Genomic DNA, 21,362 nt, shown 5'->3' on the forward strand with positions numbered 1-21,362 from the left:
AAGGGCACGTGCAGTCAAGGTAATGAAATGTAACTTGCACACTCTGTCTATCTCATAAAACTCTGCTACAAATGCATCCATGGCCTTTACTGCATTCACTGGTTATTCTAGCTTGAAACTATTGTTTCCACAGTTACAAAACACATGTGTTTTCACACTTACCAACATTCTACATATGACACAAGTAAAGTATCTCAATCTAAATAACATAATTTAACCACTTTTTGAAGACTGAGAAACTACTCTCTCCACTTACACAACTGAGCTGACTTTAAAAAGCAAAACCAAGAAATGGAATTGCTTGTGGTCTGAAATACAGTATGAGATGTTTTTACTCCAAATACCACCTACTCTATCAGCAGAGTAAGATCAGCAATACCTGTCACAGATGACAATGGCAAACGTTAAACAAATGAAAAACTAAGTGTGAATAAAGGGGTTAGATCCACATTTTCAAGCCAATTCCAAAGACACAGACTCACACAGCCTCATTTGTACCTTAAAATCATCTAGTATTTTTAATGCAAGCTGAAGTATGAATGACACAATCAATTTCACACTAAATCATCAGGAGAACTCTGGTTTTTGAATCTAAATATTGAAAGTTCTCTTCATTAACATGAAAAAGACTTGGAGAACTAGCATATCCAATAAAGAAAAGGTAATTCAGAATAAAATAATTAAGAACTAAGTAAGAGAATTGTTAACCTGAAACAAGTATCTGTATTCTTTCTGTACTACGTGGAATTTCATATCAATCTACCAAATCCTATATGAGAAATGTGTAATTTAAAAAGAACAAAACCATACAGGGTAAAACCAAAATGAAATGCTATGGTTTCATAGACTACAAGGCCAAAATGGGCTTCTGTATGCACCCAGGATGGCAGAGATCCACCCCAGCTAAAATGGGATTTCCAGGCTAGGTCACATCCTCCATGATCCTCTAGCAGAACTGTGTTTGCTTTGTTTTCCTACAAAGTAGTTCACTGAATTTCATCTAAGCATAACTAAACCTTGCCCTAAGTGTATTCTTTTGTGAGAACACACTTTATTAGAACACAACTCACACTAGATCTTGCTCAGCACTATTAGTTATATGTCCCGTGTGAGATGATTTTGCAAGTAAGGCATAGAAACAGATCCAGAACTGCAGTGAAATGCAAAACACGATGGTAATCTGTTCATTGTTATATTACTGAGTCACCTGAGCAGAGCAAAAAGCCATCTTGTAATACACTGGAGAAAAAGAAAGTAGGGTACAGGAATTTGCTCCTAATGAGTCCAGTTTGCTCATATCTGTAGGTGTCTTGCATTTATTATCTCTGTGCTTTGTGAGCTCATTAAACTGTCTTTTAAACTCCCCCCCAAAGCTGAGGGGTAGGGACCTAAACCCTGAGCCCTGCTGCTGAACTGCACAGGTCCAGACTCAGAAATGTTTTCCTATCTCTACATACCCTTCAAGCACGTAACAACATTTTCCCTCCTCTCTTATCTTCTTTTCAGTAATCAATCCTAAGACACATTCAGAGCTAGCCTACCTTCCCTTGGGAGGTTAAATAAGCCAAGCTCAGTCATCTGTTACGACTACTTTGACAAAGTAGAGCTGTGGAATACATACTGCAGTCTCCCTACAGCTTTATTTTCAGAAACATGCCAATTCTGTAGACATCCTGAAGGATTTCTAAAATAAAGTAATACCAATAGCAATAGTAAAAGAAAGTAATAGCAAATCTTCTACCTCTAAGCCCAGCAGGTCAGACAATTTACTGGGAATTTCCAGCTTCAAACATTGTACCAAACACTTAATCTTCTCTATATTCTAACAATTTCCTTAAATATTGAAAATTACAATACATATTTAAATTATTTTTCATGTTTTAAAGACATAAATATCAATTTTATCAGAGCCTCATTTCCAAGAATCCAAGATAAAATATTATTTCAATAATCCCATTCAAATAAAACTCATGGATGATTTAAAGTACTATTATACATTACTACTGTAAAAGAACTTTGCTTCTGTTTAACACGTCTGTTATTTAGGAGCTTCTCCAAAGTTGTCCAGTCCTTTTGATTTCCTGCTCTATTTCTTCCTTTAGGCTTCATTCATAGAATCCTAGAACAGTTTTGAGTTGCAAGGAGCATTTAAAGCTCTAGTCCAGGCCCCTCCAGTGAGAAGGGACACCTTCAGCTACATCAGGTTGCTCAGAACCCCAACCAAAATGATCTTAAATGTTTCCAGGGATGGGATAGCAACCAACTCTCTGGCAAACTGTCAGTTTTTCACCAACATCACTGTAAAAAACTTCTTCCTTATGCTGAGTCTCAATCTACTCTCCTTTAGTTTAAAAATTTTACCCTTTCCTTATTATTACAGGCTCTCTAAAAAGTCTGTTCCCCTCTTTCTTTATAAGCCCCCCTTAAGTACTGAAAGGCCACAATAAGGTGTAAAAAACTCCCACAACAACAAAACCCATGATTCTAATAAGGCACAGTTTCCAATAATCGCTGCTCCTCAGGAAGCCCAAAGTAATAAAGTATAATGTACTATTTTCCATTAGAGAGAATTTCTACTTCTCTTCTACTCTCAGATGCCCGGTTATCATTTTAAAAAAGAACTGAGTTTTCATAATATATTATGTGTAATTTCAGAGAGTTCAGTGAAAGGCCACAGCTTTCACAAATTTCACAAATACCCTGCTTTCACAAATCAAGAGCAAAAAAACCAAAGCAAGTACTGTGTGCAAAAAACCACAGCAAGTACTGTGTGCAAATTAACCAATCAGACCTTATTTTGTAACAAGACAAATAAAAAGGTGTGGAAAAATCTGGAAAAGTTTTGAGTGCTTATTATAAATGCTACCACAGATGTGTATAATAAGACACTAGCCTAGGATGACAACAACATATTGCAGTAAAGTGCCATTTGTTTGCTCTTCACTTGAGTGAATAAAAAGCAGTGAGGAATACTTTCTCCACAGCTCACAGTTTACAAGAATTCTAAATAAATGCAATGAAGCGAAAGACAGATGTGTGGTATACAGTACATAGCTATTATTCAGGAAAGCCAATATTAGAGATGAACCACTATAATTATGTTGCCTGGTCCAAGTAAGGTCTAGAATGTGTTTAAGATAGGATTTTAGTATTGTAGTTGATAATATTCATGTGTAAAGTGAGTTTTTACTTAAAAGCAAATTTTTTCTCAATCACAACTAGTGCATAAACACACTTCAGGTTGGATATTGGGACAGATTTCTTCACTGAAAGAGTGATTAGGCATTGGAACAAGCTTCCCAGGGCAGTGGTGGAGTCACCATCCCCACAAGTGTTCAAAAAATTGAGCAGATGTGGCACTTCCTGATATGGTTTAATGGGTGTGGTGGTATTCAAAGACTTGATGATTTGGAGATCTTTTTCAACCTTAATGATTCTATGATTCAAGCAATGAAATAAAGCAATTTAAGGGGTTCAGATGCTTCTTTAAATTCTTAGATTTATATTCATGGAAAGCCTGAAGCATCTTTCACTGGCAGTAAGATTGAGACCTTTGTCTCCCAAGCTAAATCAGTGTGATCCATGGGGGAGCAGGTCCCTTCCCCACAACAGGCTCTGGCCAAGTAAATCTAATGTACCTATTTTAACTAGGGAAGAAGAGAAGGAACAGGAGAGCAGAAAAAAGCTTCCACAAGGCAAGAAATTTGGTGAATGTATTTCAAGTATAGATGCTCAGGAGAATATACAACAACAAAACAACTGTCACCAGGTAATGATTTTAATCTGATGATTTAGTAATTCTAGTCTCATGTATACTTCAGCATTCTATTCAAAGATGACTGAGCAATTTTAATATAACCAAAACAGTGGAGGAGAAGCAATCTCTTATTCTTTATAGCATCTCTTATTCTTTACTAAGAAAAGAAATACCTTAGTAAAATGGGTTTGTTCAAATCCTATTAGGTATGCAGAAATTGCTGCTGAAGGGGCTGAGAGAGACATTTACCCTAAAGCACTTTAAACTTCTGAATTTCTTGTTTATATTTTGCTCTGACATGTCAAGACATCTCTGTGAGGTGACAGGTCCTATTTTCTGCATTAAAAAAGTGAAGGAAGCTATCACATATTTGATTGGTAAAAGCAGTGATATAAAAATGGTCTATGATGTGCAAGGCAGGGCTGAGGGCAGCCCACTGATCACTGCTAAAACATTTAAAAGATCTCATTAGTGCAGAATTATCCGACTGCCACAAATTCCTTCAAATCTGCTGAGCATCCATTAGAGGAAAACAATCCTGTTCACCTTCCAATATAAACTGTAGGTAACTTTTACAGTTCCAACAGCTAATGAGCAAGGCATCAATTCTGCTGATAACAAAGCCTAGCAATTGTCAAAAGGATGCCAGTACCTTTGCAGAATGAGAAGCAAGGGCATATTAGAAAGTCAAAGATCAAACAATTAAAGCAAAAAGCTAGGAGAACAGCTGGAGGAAAGCAAAGATAAAACAAAAGTCACTCAAATGTGTAAAGCCCTGCAAGCTGACCTTGAAGAGAGTTAAGACAACTCCGAAATACATTTTCCAAACTAAGCAGTATCTTTTGTACACTTTTCCTGGACCACTTTCAAAGGGTTTTATTTTGAATGCTCCTCACCTTTCTACAAAGAGAGTATAGAAGCATTTCACAACAGGAGCTCCCAGATATTGAAGCCCCAGAATGAGCAGTTGGACTTTAAAATGCAAATCCTAAAAGGAATGAAGCATTACAAAGAAAAACAAAGAAAAGTGACCAAGAGCATACTGATACTGGGCAATGTATGCAAGCAGAATAAGTAACATAACATAAAACAAACACAGGTGCTAACATGGATAAAAAAGTAGAAATAGGAGCTTCATACACTGACCACTTAAATGCACACTCTTATTAGGGTTTTATACTGCAAGCTCTCCCCATATAATAAAAGTGTAGTTTCATGGACAGATTTGGAAAATAAATGCAAATATTAAAGTTGTGGATGATACTGCAAACACAAGAAGGAATAAATCCTTGTAGAAAAAAGAAAAAGGAAGTTGTTACTAGGAAAGAAATAAAGGGCACACTATTATTTTACACAAAAAACCAAAGGAAATCAATTTAGTAATACTGAGAAATTTTGACATTAAAACATACCTGCTTTAATTTAAAAAATGGGGTTGATCTTGATATGGTGGGAAACCTTGCCATGAAGAAAAACTATTGTAAACATGGAGGTGGAGAGGTAGGTCAGAATGTAGCCCAACACTTCACTTAAATATAATCTGTTAAACCTTGTTAAAACTGCAGGATCAAAAAATGAATTGCCTGATCAGTCTCAGCTGGAAAGTGGCTTCCATGAAATGGGAAGCCATTACAGGAGGGAGAGAAGTAAACAGGATTTTCATACTAGAGTCCTGAATTTGAGCAAGTAACTGAAAATTGAAGCAAGAGGTATATTATGGATTGCATTGAATTTATGGCATTAATTTTGAAAAGTCTCAAGCAAATTTATCTATTTTATCTAAATATACAAATCAGTTTAAAAATAACTCAGTTGCCTTGAAAAAGAAGTTTTTCCACTAAATCCTATAACCACAACATTATTAATAGGACCCCATTTGATCTTTAGACTTTTCAGGAAAAGTTATAGTTTTTTGAATTGGCCAAGGGTGTTCAATGCAAGAACCCTCCAGGACCCAAAGCAAAAAACATCTCCTACTCTACTAGACCAGTTTTCATAGGGAAATATACAGACTTTTGTCTTCTAAACAATCACAGGAAATTAAAAAGCACTGACTGCACCTAAACTACCTAACATTACTTAAAAAGGTAATTTTTCAAAAACTTTATTTTACCTCTTTTCTCATTTTGAAAGTAATAGCAAAAAAGTAATCCTGATTTTGACTTTTTTAGACAGAAAGGGCATAGTCCCAAATATTACCATTTTACACTCCCAACAGCTTCCTTATTCTTATTTGGTGCTTCTTATGAAGGTCTAATTTACAGAGGTTAAATGTTCCATAATCTCAAAAAATTAAGAAGATTGGTAGAAACAGAAATGAATTTTTGTCATTGCTAAATTCTAACTGAAGAGTTTTGGCTAATATTCAATAAATCGCTAGGGAAAATGTTTTTAAGCAAGAACAAAATACTGACATCTACTGGTGACTGGGATTACAGATTAGTTTCACATTAAAAAAATGTTTTAAGTGCACCATGAAAGAAAATAAATGGACAAATCACTTGTTAAGATTAATGTCAGTTACTCAATCCATTTTGAAGTGAGGCATATGTGCTAGTTTAATGAAGTAACACAAATCCAGCAGTTGGATTCATTTCTCATTTCAGACTAGCAGAAAATAACTAATGAACCCTTATGGACTAAACATCTATTGCTTGGGCCTGTAACAACAGAGGAGTGAACCTGATGATTCAGTCTTTTGTTTTCATACAGCAGTTGTCTTTGAAAACACAAGGATTGAACTTTTTTGCCTGAAACTAATTTCATGTGTATTCTCTGCAGTGAAAAATGCCAGCTTCAAATGTTGATATGCAGGGCTGCAGAGATGATCTGCCCCATGTCCATAATCAGCATTACTGGGGAGTGTCTCACAGTGGCATTGTGAGTTGACCAAAACAATCAAGATGTACCAAGAACCTCCTGATTATGCCCATACATTTTTTTTCTTATACACTGATGGCTTTCCCCTTTTCCCAAATTTCAGATATAAGATTATTGGTGGGATTGCCATCACTGCTTCTCTCAAGACACCATGACTGCTGTTCAAGAGGTAACTTTAAGAGTGGAAAAGCATCATCATTTCAGCATTTCCATAAAGGCATCTTCTCAAATAGGCAATAAAGGTCTCTAGAAGCCAGGTCAATTTCAGGTATAACTCTGATTACAAAATTACTTCGCCTCTTTCCCACAAATCATGCTTATATTTGGGCCCCACTGAAACCATTTGTACTTCTACTTACTGAACTTTTTATTACTCATATTCTGCAACATCAATTACAGAACTCAGCTAAAATCCTCGGATTTAACAACTGACACCATAATCCTCTCTGCACACATTGTATCTGAACACTTGTCTCAATTCCGAAGAGGACTCTGAAAGAGCAGAACTCTGCAGAACAAAGGCTGTTCACATGACTGATTTCATTAAGGGATGAAAAATTGCGTTTAGAATGGATTTAATTACAACAGGTTTGATAAGCTTGGATAAATGAAGCCTAAAACATCCAGCAATCTGATTTAGGCACTACAAGACTAATGTACATAAGACAATTTATATCAGATTTCTTTTTCCTTTACAACAAAGAATGTGGAAATGAAAAATAGGTCAAATAACCTCACAGAAAGCTATTTCATATGAGGGGATGTAAGCCACTCTTAATTTTTTCTTTATTTATAAAACATGAAGAAAATAAAGCATTGTTTATGCACACCGAACTTTCAGTGTAAGTTTCTTAAAAACCTCTTTTTTCTAGGGTTATGCTTTACAAATCAAATTTCCCATTAGAATGTAAAGTACAACAAGCAGCTCTCAGGTCAGTGTGACCCACCAGCAGGTCAAGGGGAGAGTCTGCAGAGGAATAGTTAGGGAAGGGAAAAGAGGTGTAGAGAACTGCTGCTGCAGGAAGATGGGAATCCTGCCTTAGGAATTTACTGTCCACACACATTTCTGTTCTACTGCCACCATGTCACAGCTGTGCAATGGAATTCTGACAAAATCTACATTACAGCACATTCACTGGCTCCATTAAAATACTCTAAAATATCTAAAATTATTCTAACTAATAATTATATTGTTATGTTTTTCACTTCATAAAGAATGCATCTTTTTTTCTTTGTAAACACACTATAGTCATATCGAAAAACTGCCTTCTTCCAAGTCTTTCTTATCCCTTTTGCACCAAATGCCATCGAAACAAAAACAGCTGTTACACAAAAAGGTTGATAGTTGAAATTAAAGTAGTGATAAATCACAGTGTACAATAAGTAAATAACCACTGAAATAGTTTTCTTATAAGCACACAGAAAGCAATTAGAAAATAAATAGAATGGATTTGAAAAAAGGCACAACAAACCCCAATATTTTTAGTAAAATACGGCAACAGAATATATAACAAGGTGCACTTATTATTATCTCAACTTACCTTTCCAAGATCTACAGCCTGTTTCAAAATATCTCTTTTTAGATCTTCTGCTCTCTTGGAATGAAAAGAATTACTTTGACTCTGGATGACAAATACAATTCCTTTTAATTCTGTAAGCAAGAAAATAAGAAGATTTAAAGATAAAAGAAATTATTTTCTGATTTGCTCTGAAGCTAGTGAGAACCCAGATGTACATAGGAATCTATTACACAGTAATACTTTAATTATAGAAATATTTCATGAAATAGCAAAAAGGCATTATTTCACACACACAAAAATCCAAACCAGCCCTTTTCCAGATTCATTTTAAAAGAGCATGGCATGACTGGAAGACGTGCAACAGTTAACAGCAGTCACATTCATGAGGTTGCTTTTTCTCCAAGACACCAGCACTCCTTGTAACCAGAGTTAAAAGGTGTTCCTCACAGACCAGCATCTCCCCTCACCAGGAAACACATGAACATGAAACAGAAAAGCTGCTTCCCAAACAAAAAGTTTAAAACTCTACCCAGAAACAAACATCAGGTGGAGAGGCACACACACAAGAACACTGAGCTGATACTCTTATCTAATATGACAGCACCAATATCTCACACGTGTCTTCACACTGTTTAAGGGCATCATAACAAAAAAGTTTAAACAGGAGAGAAGACCAAGGGAAATTTAAAAGAAGATAGTGAAGTAGCTTTGCAAACATTTATGGATTATAAAAGTGCCTATTGTGAAATACAAGTAGATGATGAAGCAGGTAGCCAAATTTTCTTGTTAATAGGAGATAGAATAATCCCTCAATACTTGGAAATCTTAGAAAACAGGAAGATATGATCCCATTCAGAAGCAGAGCACAGCAGACAACAACAAAGGATGAGACAATAAAAGGAAGAGGACAGATGCCTTTTCCATAACTCTTACCAAGTTTGATCTATGCTGTTTAACCCACTCAAGACCTTTAACTAATCAGTGAGGAGGATTGTTTGGCCACAAAAGGCTGAAATTTACAGATACCATGTAGAAAGTGTACCAGGAAACTCAGAATATAATAACTTGAGACAGTGCCACAAGGAAAGAAACTAATGCCCATGAGATCTGTACAGAATGTTGAAAATTGTGGAGAAGAAGGAACAAAATCACATTTAAAAAAACAAACAAACAAACAAGGAAGAAGGAAAGTCTGAAGAAGGAAAGAAGTAACCGCAAGGAAAAAGAGTAAAACTGAGCCCATGAAGAAGGATCACAAGCAAAACATTGTGAACAGAAAGAGCATTAATATCTGCACTAAGGTTATGAAAAGATTGCTATGTCCAACACCTGAGGATTGATTTCACTGCTTTGTTGCTCTGAACAGTTATTTGTTAATTTAGACCTATGATAGCTCAAAGCTGCAGTTAGATGTTTTTCTACTTTTCCCTCAATATTATTTTCCCTCAATTTATTAGCTTATTCATCAAGACAATTGTTAAATTGTGTGAAGTTTCTGGTGTTATATTACAGAGGTTGAAAAAGCATTGGTTTAGATATCAGTATTCATTTCACATTTTTCCCACACAGTGTAGGAATCAACAGTGTTCATGCTCTGAACCACCAAACAAACTGCTTAAAAATCCCATGCATAATAAAAACTTCTGAATAGCAACTAATTGCTACCTAGCAAGATCTTTGCTGGATTTCCTGTGCAAAAATTAAAATCAGTGCGTGAAAACTGAAACTACACTTTGTTGATGCTAATGAGAGTCAAAGGGCTAAACCTACGTGCACAACACCAAAAACACCTACAGAGACAAAAAGCAAACACTACCTTGTTTTTAGTAATTGCTGTTTTAGTACCAGTATATTTACAGATATGGAAGCATCTGAACTACACTTAGTTTCACTTATGGTACATTTAACAACATCTGTGATATTCCACATTAGCATTCTTTCTAGGAGTGAGATAACATCTAGTTTGATGATTAAATCAAATGGAAATAGTTTCCTGTGCTATAGGTAAAGTTGTTAATAACAGACATATTCAGTGTATGAAAATGTCAACAGAGAATAGTTACAATATTGAACACCTCAATTGTTTCTCAAGCTGAGAAACAGACAATGAAGCAAGAGAAAGAAGTCTTTTGAAAGATTAATTTCCAAAGGTGCTACTGATCTGTATATAATAGTTCAAAAGAGAAGAATGAAATATCAGAGGAACTAGGAACCATTAAGAAATACATTCTGTTAAAGCCCTTACATTTTACCTATAGAAATGGGTTGAAAGACCTTAAAAAAAACCAAAAAAGCCAAACCTCAAACCAAAATAACTTTATTAGGAAGAGGCGAAAAAATGATGTATTGCATCAGACCAGCAGTTCATCTAATCCACTACATGTTTTTAACAGTAGTAATAGGAAAGACACCACAAAACCTTTACTTTCTCCAGTGCTCCTCATACCCTGAGAGCATTGACAACTATTACATTAGGAAATGCCAGAAGACAGACATAATTAAGCTGGGTCCTTTTAGAACAAGAAGAGCCAAGTCCTGAGGGTTTAGCAGAGTGAAAAGTCCACAGTTACAGTGCAGAGAATGCAAGTCAGGTCTGTTAACTTTTTGCCAGAAGGACATCAGACTGGCCTTCAGAGAAGGCAGAACCTTGCAGAATTTTTACTTTCATTATTCATCATCTGTCCAGCAGCAAGAAGTGGTTTTACCACTATTTTACCTATTAATATTTGACGTGCTTCTTAAATACTTGCTTCTAGATATTACAAAGTAATTATAATTTTTTACAAGCAATTTCCAATAGCCTTAGTTATTACAAGTACAGTTAGAGCCTAGTAAAATGGTAAAATTCAGTTTCATCTTAAATTGTTACAAGAACAGCTAAGTATCATAACATTTTATTTTAAACTATAGTGCACTACAAAAAGCAATTCATCCTTTTCACATTGCAAGTGCACATGTGCACAGAAAACTTAACTACAAGAACTGCAAGTACAATCAAAGATTTAGAATTTTCTCTTTGATGAGACTACATGAACAAAGAAAAGAAAAAAAAAAGTATTTGTGAAACAGCCCTATACTCTACTTACCTCTGCCTATTTTACTAATTGTTCTACTTTTTTCAGAGTTCTAGAAGAAAGAAAGGAAAAAAACCAAGTAAGAATATACACAAAGCCTCAAATATTTCTACAGAAGCACACTGGGAGTCAAAACACTCATCACATTATAAATTATACACAGAGGTTTTAACTCAAAAACTAATGTGAAAAATAACATAAAATGTTATTCATCATCAAGAATTGCAGGAGATCTCCTATATGCTTGCGTACTATTACTCAGAAAATACAGTAAGACTAAGAAAAAAAAAGAGAAAATGCTTTTCCATGACTCAATTTATACCAGAGCTCTTCAAATTATTACTAACAGTGTCTTTTTTCTTTATTATGTATCTCCTGAGCACTAGGTTTGGAATATGGAGCTCTACAATAAAAACATACCTGTTCAGTGTGGGGGAAAAAACCCAACACACTATTAATTTAATATACTATCAAGCTTCTATCAAACCTAAAGGAATCTATCAATTCTATCTATCAAATCTATCTTCTATCAATTCTTAAAGGAAGACTCAAATGCAATTCATATCAAGACAAATATCAAAAGGTTGTTGCACATAACATGACTCCACTGGAATTTACTCAGGTATGACAAACATCAGGTATCTATGCACTGCCTTAGAAAATAGTAGGAAGGAAAACAGAGCCTTCATTTGTTGCACAATTTATCCCAGGTGACAGCACTCCAGTGATTTGGTTTGTCCACATGAAAATCAAACTCATCTTTACTAATTGCATAAGAATATTGTAAGACCTATATTGGTTCCAGTGTTTTAAGACTTTTAGATAGAAATGCCATACATTTCCTCAGTAATAAGCTCATACATAGTTTTCCTACCCTTGAGACAAGTTCTATTTCTAAATACTGAGCCCCCTTCCTTTTTTTTAAATATCAGGTGTATGTAATCCTTTTAGCTCTACTTGCATCAGATGATCTTTCCTCTGACTTTTACACTGAAATGAATAAGCTCCAACTTCCCTGGTAGCCATCTGTAAAACCTTTCCAAAAATTACTGCAACTGCATCCATTCATATGATCCTTTTCCTGCTGCCTGGGTCAATAAAGTTTAAAATATGTGTTATACTATCAACTTATTTTGATATCTATACACAACACTGGCGTTATATAGCACAGTTAACATTCAAAGCTAATCTGTATCAGAAAAAACACAGGAATATTGATTTTCCATGCAAACAAAAACCTATGTGTTTTGTGGTACACTGTGTGAAGAGTAAGCCATATTTAAAACTACTTTCATTAAAACACAAAACAGTTGTTGCCTGTTATAGTCCTGTTAATATTATTTTTTTTAAAAAAGGAAAAAAAAAGGTATTTTGGCCTGAAGAGGTCTAGGAAGCACCTCTGATCTCATCTGAGGGGAGGTTTTGAAATCTAAAATATTACGAAAGCCTTCATAAATTATATCCTATATAAGAAGGTAACAGCTGGATTGAGACAGCCATGGAATTTAACAAACAGCAATCTATCAGTAATGACAACAGAATGACAACAGAGTCTTCCAGACACTGTGGCAGATCAGCAGTTTGCAATAGGGATATTTTTCACCTAGAAAAATTACTGTAGTTACAGCAATCATCATCAAAACCAAAAATTATTTAGAAATATATACTTCTGACTACACTGCTATTGTATTTGATGTCGAATCACTAGATCTAAATGGCAGCTATAGATTCTAACTATCGATTCATTCCAGTTTTTTTATTTTCCTCCCTTAAATTTCTTTTATACATACACAAATATCTGTTACAAATATGTACTCATATAAAAATGGTAGTCAGAAGTCTGTGAAATGACATACATGCATACACACCTAACAATCAGGATGCTATTTAGAGCTAGGGCTAGCTCTGACCATTAGTTCTCCTCATCTGGTTAATTTGAAATTTCATACACGAGCTTTGCTTGAGCCGTGACCTGAGTGGTAATATGTAATAATGCTAATTTGGCAGAGTGGCAGCCATTTCCCTCTCAATGCATTCTATATTTAACAAAACCAAGAAGGAAGAAAAATGAATTAATTTGAATTTATATATTTTGAGTTTTGAATTTTATATATTTTGAGTTTATATACTGAAAAACTTTGAATTAATAAAGGTTATATACTCAAAAACTTTTCTCAACAGCAATAGCACTAAGAACTTATATGACCCAGAACAGAAAGACATCACGTGAAATTTGGTACTACTGAAGTCAATAATTAAAATAATCAATGCCACAGATATTAGGCTTTTTGCTCAGGTTTATTCCAGTTTATTTTATAATGTCTGTAAAATGTTCCTGCTCTAGCAATTAAAATTTATTACCTGCAGCACTGGTAGTTCAGTCTCATCTTCTGCACCTTCAGAAACTACACTTACAGCAAAAGCTGAAAGAAAAAATAGACTTCTTTCATATTACAGGAGCTCACTTTAACAACTGATAAAATTCTGCAGCAAAAAAAAAAAAAAAACACAAAAAAACCAACCCCCCTCTCTCCCTACCTGAAAAAAGGTAGATTTTTCACATTAAATCACACTGTATTTGTAATAATCTTTGTGAACGTGAGAGTCTATTCTTATAGAATTTATATATTTGCTGCCTGACAAGTCCCATACCATCACTGAAAAAAAAAAATCACTCTGATATGAAGCCAACTTTTCTTGGCTTCAAGGCAAATAAATCCCTTAAAAAAAAAATCTGTTCAGTCCAGTAGCTCACTTGGTAACAGCTTAATGTGCTACCACCCAGGAGACCTGCAGTGCACTGTTTTTAGGTTAAAGTTTGGATTACCAAGGCTTCTCTTGGAACCACAGAAACTTACAGTGGCTTACAGAAATTTCTATCAAAAGTGAAGATGCCCATCATAGGCTTTGAATGCCAGCCACCTTTAAACAACATTCAAACTTGTAAAAGTATGAGACCCAAATAAATGTTTACAAAAAGAACGGGGACCCCACAGAACTATTCTGCACAGAAGTAACATTATCTTAAACTATTTATAGTGACACCACCCTTTGCATACACTTCTGGTTTGTATTAGAAAAATTAATCATAAAATGGGTTCTGGTGCTACTTTTTTTGCTGTTGATGTAGTCAATTTGTCTCAGCCTGCTCATGTCTAAAAGTAGCTCCATTTAACATAAGAAAGCCTTGCTAAGATTCTTCTCAAGAAATCCTTTTCTTAAAATCACTAAAGAGATGCAAATGAAAGCAAATTGTTACAATTTGGAAGGAATTCAAGATACTATTCTTCATGGTCAAATTGATGATTTTCTTAAAAACTGGGGCAGAAAACAGATTCAAGTGGATTGTCTCACGACAAATTTAAATTATTTATTGCTTGAAATTGACTTCAGAGTGAATTGTTGGCCATTATCATTCCCTTGATGCACTAGAAACCTACACTATAGGACAGCAAGACAAGATTGTCCTGGGTCTAGGGTGCCCCATCTCTGAACACCTACATCCTTATGTTCTTCCAGCTGGAGATCAAATTTCATCAAGTGTCCAGCAGCTGAGGTTCACAGTGACATCTCAGGTCCTGATTACCCTGCATCTCAAATCACACAGCTAGATCCAGACATCGCAAAAATCATTCTAACACAGCAGACTCATGGTGGACATAAATCAGAATCACAGAACATTCTGACTTGGAAGGGACCCACAACTCTTAAATGAGTGGCCAGTACAAGGATTGAATGCATGTTAAAAGCACCAGGGTCTAACCAAGTGAGCAAATCTCAAGGTCATTTTCCTTCTTGTCTCCCAATATAACAGTATTTACAGATTCAGATAAGGAGTAGCTTCCCCTACAGCAACCAGATCCACACCTTCTTCTTGACACAGTCCCAATTACAAGATCAACACATAACATCCTTATTCCAGGAAATGTATTAATTATGTAGTATTAACCTGAAGACGTGTCACCTCATAAATTCAGCTTATTCACAAGCCTAATTTTCAGGTTTTAATATGCACCTGAGGAATGACACATGAAACCTAAGACAATTGTGACTGACAAGAGATGCTGCCTCTGTCACCAGAGTGCATTCAATAACCCATGCCACACTGCTCCTAAGCTTTATAAAATATTAACACACATGGTCTTTGAAACAAATCAAACAATAATCAGATCACCTATTTCACATCACATCTTTGAGAGCACAGATAAAGCTCTTCAGGATATTAATTAAACAACCTACTCATCCTGGTATTACAGAACCACAGATTGTTGAGGTTGGAAAGGATCCCTAATGGTCATTTAGTTCAACCCCCCAGAACTGTATCCTTAGGACCTTGTCCTAAGTTAGGTTTTGATTATTTCCTACAACAGACTCCATAAACTCTGAGCAACCTCTTCCAATGTTCATTCTTAGATTAAAAAAAAAAAACCAAACAATGAAATAAACAAAAACCAAAGAAAGAAGTAATTATGTTCAAACAGAATTTCCTGTATTTCAATTTGTGTAAACTGATTCATGTCCTGTTAAGTACCACAGTCTGGCTCTGTCTTCTTTATTGCATCCCACCAGGTATTTACATGTTGGAGCTTCTCCCTGAACCTTTTTTTCTCCAAGCTAAACAGATCCAGCTCCTTCAGCCTCTCCTTGTCCGTCAGGGGTCCCAATCTATCAATGATGTTCATGGTCCTTTGCTGGACTCACTCCAGTATGTCCATGTCTCTCTTGGAGAGCCCAGACTTGGATGCAGCACCCCAGGTGTGTCACACCAGTGCTAAGCGGACAGGAGGGGTCACCTCTCTTGCCCTGCTGCCAACACTCTTCCCCGTGCAGCTCAGGGGGCTGCTGGCCATCTTTGCCACGATGGCGCACTGCTGGTGCACGATCAGCTTGCTGCATGCCTGGACTCTCAAGTCCTTCCCTACAAAGCTGTTTCCCAGACAATGTGCCCCCCGTGTGCAATGTAGCATGGGGCACTTCCTGGTCAGAGGCCAGGCTTTGTATTTCCCTTCACTGAACTCAGTTTCCCAAGTCTCCTGTCTGCCTGCTTCTCCAGCCTGCTGAGCTCCCTCTGAATGGCAGCACCACTAGCTGGTGCCATCGACTCCCACTGCACATTGTGTATCCTCTGCAAATTCCCTGAGGGTGCACACCCCACTGTTGTTAATGAAAGGTTAAACCCTACTGGAGCCACCACGCTGCTCATCAGAGCCCAAGTCAGCCAGCTTTCTATCCACTTCACTATCCACAGACATAGCCCATACTTCCACCAGTTTGTTATGACATTACAGAAGACAGGATTGAGCTCAAACTCCATGCTGAAGTTTAGATGAACAACACCCACTGCTTTACCCACATTTATGAAGGCAGTCATGTCATCACAGAAGTCCGTTGGGTTGTTAAGCACGACTGTCCATTCATAAAAACATGGTGACTTCTCCCAGTCATCCTCTTGTCCTTCACGTGTTTGTCTTGTCCTTCCTTGTTTGGCAGTGATACTGAGGATTATTTTCTCCACCACCTCCCCAGAGACTGAGGTACCACTAGCCAACTTATCCTTGTCCTTGTAGAAGAACAGGGTGATATTCTACTAGTCTTGAGGAATCTCCCCCAGTCACCATCACCTTTCAAATATTATCAAGTCTTGCACTGACATCGTCAAACTCCACCAGCACTTGTATGAGCCTGCCATCAGGTCCTGTGGACTCCTGTGTGTCCAGTTTGTCTAAATGTTCCCTGAACCAGTCCTCCTCCAGTGAGAGTAACTCTTCTTTGCCCCAGACTTTCTCATGAGTTTCAGAGGCCTGGGATTTCTGAAGGTGAGTCTTAACAATATTGATCAAGGCAAAGAAGGTTCCAAGTTCTTTGCCCTCTTTCATGTCCTTCTTTTAACCCTGTCCTACCTTCATAAGAAGGCTCATTATTATTTTCCCTAATCTCCCTTTTGCTGATACACCTGCAGGAGCCCTTTTCCTTACCTTTCACAAGTTGAATCTCTCACTAGATTCAGCTCCAGGTGGGCCCTGGCTTTCCTAATGGCATACTTGCACTCTCAGACAGGGTCTCCATGTTACCTGACTGTATTTCCATCTCTTGTGCGCTTCCTTTTTTATGTTTGAGCTTTGTCAGGAACTCCTGTTTGTGCATGTGGGCCTCCTGCCATCTTTGCCTGCCTTCCTGCATGTGGGGATGGATCATTATTGTAGGAGAAGAGCCTTGAAAATCAACCAGCTCTGACCCTGTCAGAGCAATTTCAACACTCACGCATATAATTTATTCAACAAACCAATACAAGCAATGAATGCTAAAGTCTCTTGCTATATCATTATTCTTCTTCCCTGTGATTTTACTAAGGCAGCTTCCCCTCCTTTTTTAACAATTAAACACATTTAAATGACTTGGTATCTTTTGCATTAAGTATATCAGGAAGACTCTTTCCAGCTAATACATTTTAATAAGACAAGAACTGTTCAGACTATTTTTAAACTACAGAGAAACCATTCACAAAAGAGACTAACAGACCCCTGAAGACACCACCAAAAAAGCCTCAAGAGTCTTCACCCAACAGTAGTGAAGTTTTTCATGCACAGAGACTGTATGAATTTATCTTAGCAACACTCTTCCACCTGATTGGCAAATCTGTTATGCACATCTAATTTGATAAAGCAGTCTTCAGCAGTCAGCTGTGGCCAAGACTATTCTGGCTAAGCAACCAGATCTCTCAGCATGGAAATAAATATCCTCTTTTAAGGATTTACAGGGAAAAGGGCAGCAGGAAAAGAACATGGTAAATTTATCTGGCCTACAACATATCAACAAAGGGACAACAGGGTAGGTAGAAAATACAGTGCCTTGGCACAAATGGACAACTCTCAGATTAATCCATTCACATGCAATTCACTTCCAAGAGGTTTCTGAAAAAGATGTTCCCAGGAGTGGACCACTGATAGAAAAATTCTAACTCCAGATGCAGCTCATGGCCAGGTCACTTGAACAACACAGGCAGAAACTATAAATTCTCTGTAAGGATACATTTTTGCTGTGTGCAAGGCATACATGCACAAAGAAGGATGACCTATGTCTAGGAGGCTATCAGATCTTCTATAACAAACCAGTAACTTTTCATGCCCAAACATCATTATTAATTCAGACAATTGTAATGGATTTCTTTCAGTATAACTCCCTACAGCACACATCAATCTGTGGAGCTAGAGGTACCTTTGAAAAATGCAGAATTTTCCCTAGTCCTTTTGTGTTTTCTAATACAAAGTAAGCATACTTCAGTTGGACTTGCCGCAGAGCACAGAGAAAATACATCGCAAGAAGAAACTTACTAGCTGGTAAAACTTCAAGCCCTGTAGCTACCATAGTAACCAAAAGACCAGGGTGATTAACTTTACAGTTTCTTGCAAACAAAGCTATCCAAAGCAGAAAATAAACAGCAAGGCAACATCTTAAATGCAACTGTAATCTTGTATTTGTCACTTCATTATTTAATGCATTGTGTACTCTGAAGGTTAACACACGTTGTGCATTAACATTGTGTCATCTGGCACAAGCAGACAGCAGCAGAACGTGACAATCACCAGTCCTCCCCTCCTTTTGATAAATGGCCAAGAACTGAGGATAAGAAAAGAAATTTTAGAAAGACTTTAAAGTTCTATATTGCCACCAATCTTATTACCACCAATCTTATCTTTTTCAAGAGCATGACTAAAATCCACTGGAAAAGCTAGACAACATTTTTGAATCCATTCAAAACCTGGACATGTAATATGAGAATTCCTATTCAATTCCTTCAATTCTTATTTATTTTTGTCAAGTGTTCCATTATTTCCATTAAAATTTTAATAAGTAAATAGACTTGCTTATAACACTAGAATGTAAAACTCAGCAATTATTTTCATTGTTCAGCAACCAAACTGCAGGAATATGTGCAGGATAGAAAAATGGATGTAAACACTGCAGCATTAAAACACAATACACTGTATAAATACATACAATTATACCATATCACATTTGAGATGTAGAAGCAATCCTTTCTTTGGTAATACTCTTTCATGCATAAACAAATTCCAAATGTTTAAAATTATATGTCCTTGAAGTACCAAGGATGTTAAAACTGAGGAGTTAACTCTTTGCTTTCACAGACTAATCCACCTGAGACAGAAAAGCAATACTCCTGTTATATTCCTCTTTCACAGTCTGATTCAAGGTTGACTGACCCCAGCGTTGTTCCACCCACCTCCATGAGCTGTGGGTCAGTTTCAATGAGCTACAAAAAAGTAACAATTCTATGACTTAATGTATGGCAAAACTGTGATAATAAAAACCACTTCAAATAATGACAGACAGTGATTACGTTGTATGCAGTAGAGAAAACAATTAAAACAGAATTTCTTTACACTTCTAATAATAATTTAATGAAAGGCCTACTTTTGTTTTGGTGGGTTTCTTCCCCTTCACAAGTTTTCAAAGAACATAAGGTTCTATGGATTGACATGATTGCAGAGAAAATATCTGCACTAATATTGTCAGTCAAAGAGATGGGATTTTCCATTACGAGACAGCCTGTGAGCACTATAAATTAGTTCTGTGTATTTATATGCAAGCTTTTATAATATTTCTTCACTGTTGCCACCCTATCAGCATCAAAGACTCTGGTCTAGCCAGATAAAACTGTATTACAGATTCATCAGCACAAAATGGGGAGAGAGCAGGGGGAGGAGGAAGAGGAGAGGCTGATGCAAGCAAATTTGCAGCATCTGAAGCTTTTCATAAAATAAAAGCAACTACTTATATTTCTTTACACAAATGGCACATATGGGAAGAAGGCAGCTGAAATCACCACTTTGAACCACTGGAATGGCTAAAGGAGTGCTGTGTGCACCACTATCTTCATAAAAGGCAAGCAAAAACAGTAGAAGAAAAAGCATCATGATCCCTTCTGATTGCCTAGAAGTCACTCCATACAAAATCATCTGAATACATTTTCCCATTCTGTAAGCTGCCACTTGCAACATGGAATTATGAAATTACCTAACTACTGACAGACAAGCTGCTTGCCTCTGTGGAAGGCAATCCAAATTATTTCTGTTTTTGAAGAACAAATTTACTATCCAGGCCATCTCAAAAGCATAGGTTATTTGGGAAAGGACGGACTGTAACATAAATGGGTATTAAAAAACCAAAAGAAAACCACAATACTGCAGGAAGCTTCTGGTGAATAAATCCCATAAAAGGATTAATCAAGACCTGCTAAACAAGAACACAAGTGTTTCCATTTCTGCTTTCTACCTGCATGAAGGTAGGTATCTATGCATGTACAATAAATACAGATATGGGAAAAACTGAATCTGCTATTCTCTGACAGTGATTACAATCTGTTTGCCATCAGAAGTGCTATAGTACCTTACTGGAGCAAAACTACTCATCCTGGAAAGAATGAAGTGCAGCTTAAGGAAGAGCTGTAAAGTATTAGGACTCCTCCAAAAACTAAGCTGTGTCTGTGAAAGGAAAAATGTTTAGCAGAAGGAAAACCAAAATATCACAGTTTTACTTTGCTGGAAACGTGATTTATTAGCACCAATTTTCCCCTGCATGATTTTGATGCACAAGCCATAGCAGTAGAAGAGCATCAAATCCAAAGGCTCACAACAAACTGACAAGCCTATGCTGAAAGAGATGGAAATATTCGGGTATAGAAATAATGAGAAAGAGAACAGATGTAAACATTTACTTCTGCCGCTTACACTCACGCCAACAGCTCCCAACTCCAGGAGCCCGTAGCAACCCAAGCCTGACATTCTAATAATCCTTATCCTTTCATCTTCACCCAGCTGACTAGACACACGAAGAACATCTCTACAACACAGTAATATATTTCCTTCCTCTGGGCTGGCATTTCAGGCGGGCGGTTTTACCTTTCCCCCCGCCCTGAGCAGAGCACTCCGTCAGTGTGGCGCTGCCCAGACACAGGCACGAGTGCTCCGCGCTGGGCTCGGCGAAGCTGTCCCGGCTCCCAGGGCCGGTTTCCCCGGAGCGGGCTGTCCCTGCCCGCACCCCTGGCCCCGCACCCCGCCCGGGGGCGGGAGGCGCTCCCGGCGCTGCCCCCGCAGCCGGGGCCGCGCAGGG

General features: G+C 37.1%; 1 protein-coding gene across 1 annotated transcript in view; it reads right to left on the bottom strand.

Annotated features, from left to right (window-relative positions):
• The window catches only part of B3GLCT (beta 3-glucosyltransferase), a 48,243-nt gene that overhangs the window by 26,177 nt on the left and 704 nt on the right, over positions 1-21,362 (bottom strand). The window contains 6 exon segments of the mRNA XM_031061408.1: positions 8,179-8,288; positions 11,244-11,283; positions 13,593-13,671; positions 21,152-21,218; positions 21,221-21,299; positions 21,301-21,362. Of these exon segments, the coding sequence (XP_030917268.1) occupies positions 8,179-8,288; positions 11,244-11,283; positions 13,593-13,671; positions 21,152-21,218; positions 21,221-21,299; positions 21,301-21,362 (437 nt within the window).

Source organism: Geospiza fortis, unplaced genomic scaffold (assembly GCF_000277835.1).
Source record: "Geospiza fortis unplaced genomic scaffold, GeoFor_1.0 scaffold181, whole genome shotgun sequence".
Taxonomy (NCBI): Eukaryota; Metazoa; Chordata; class Aves; order Passeriformes; family Thraupidae; genus Geospiza; species Geospiza fortis.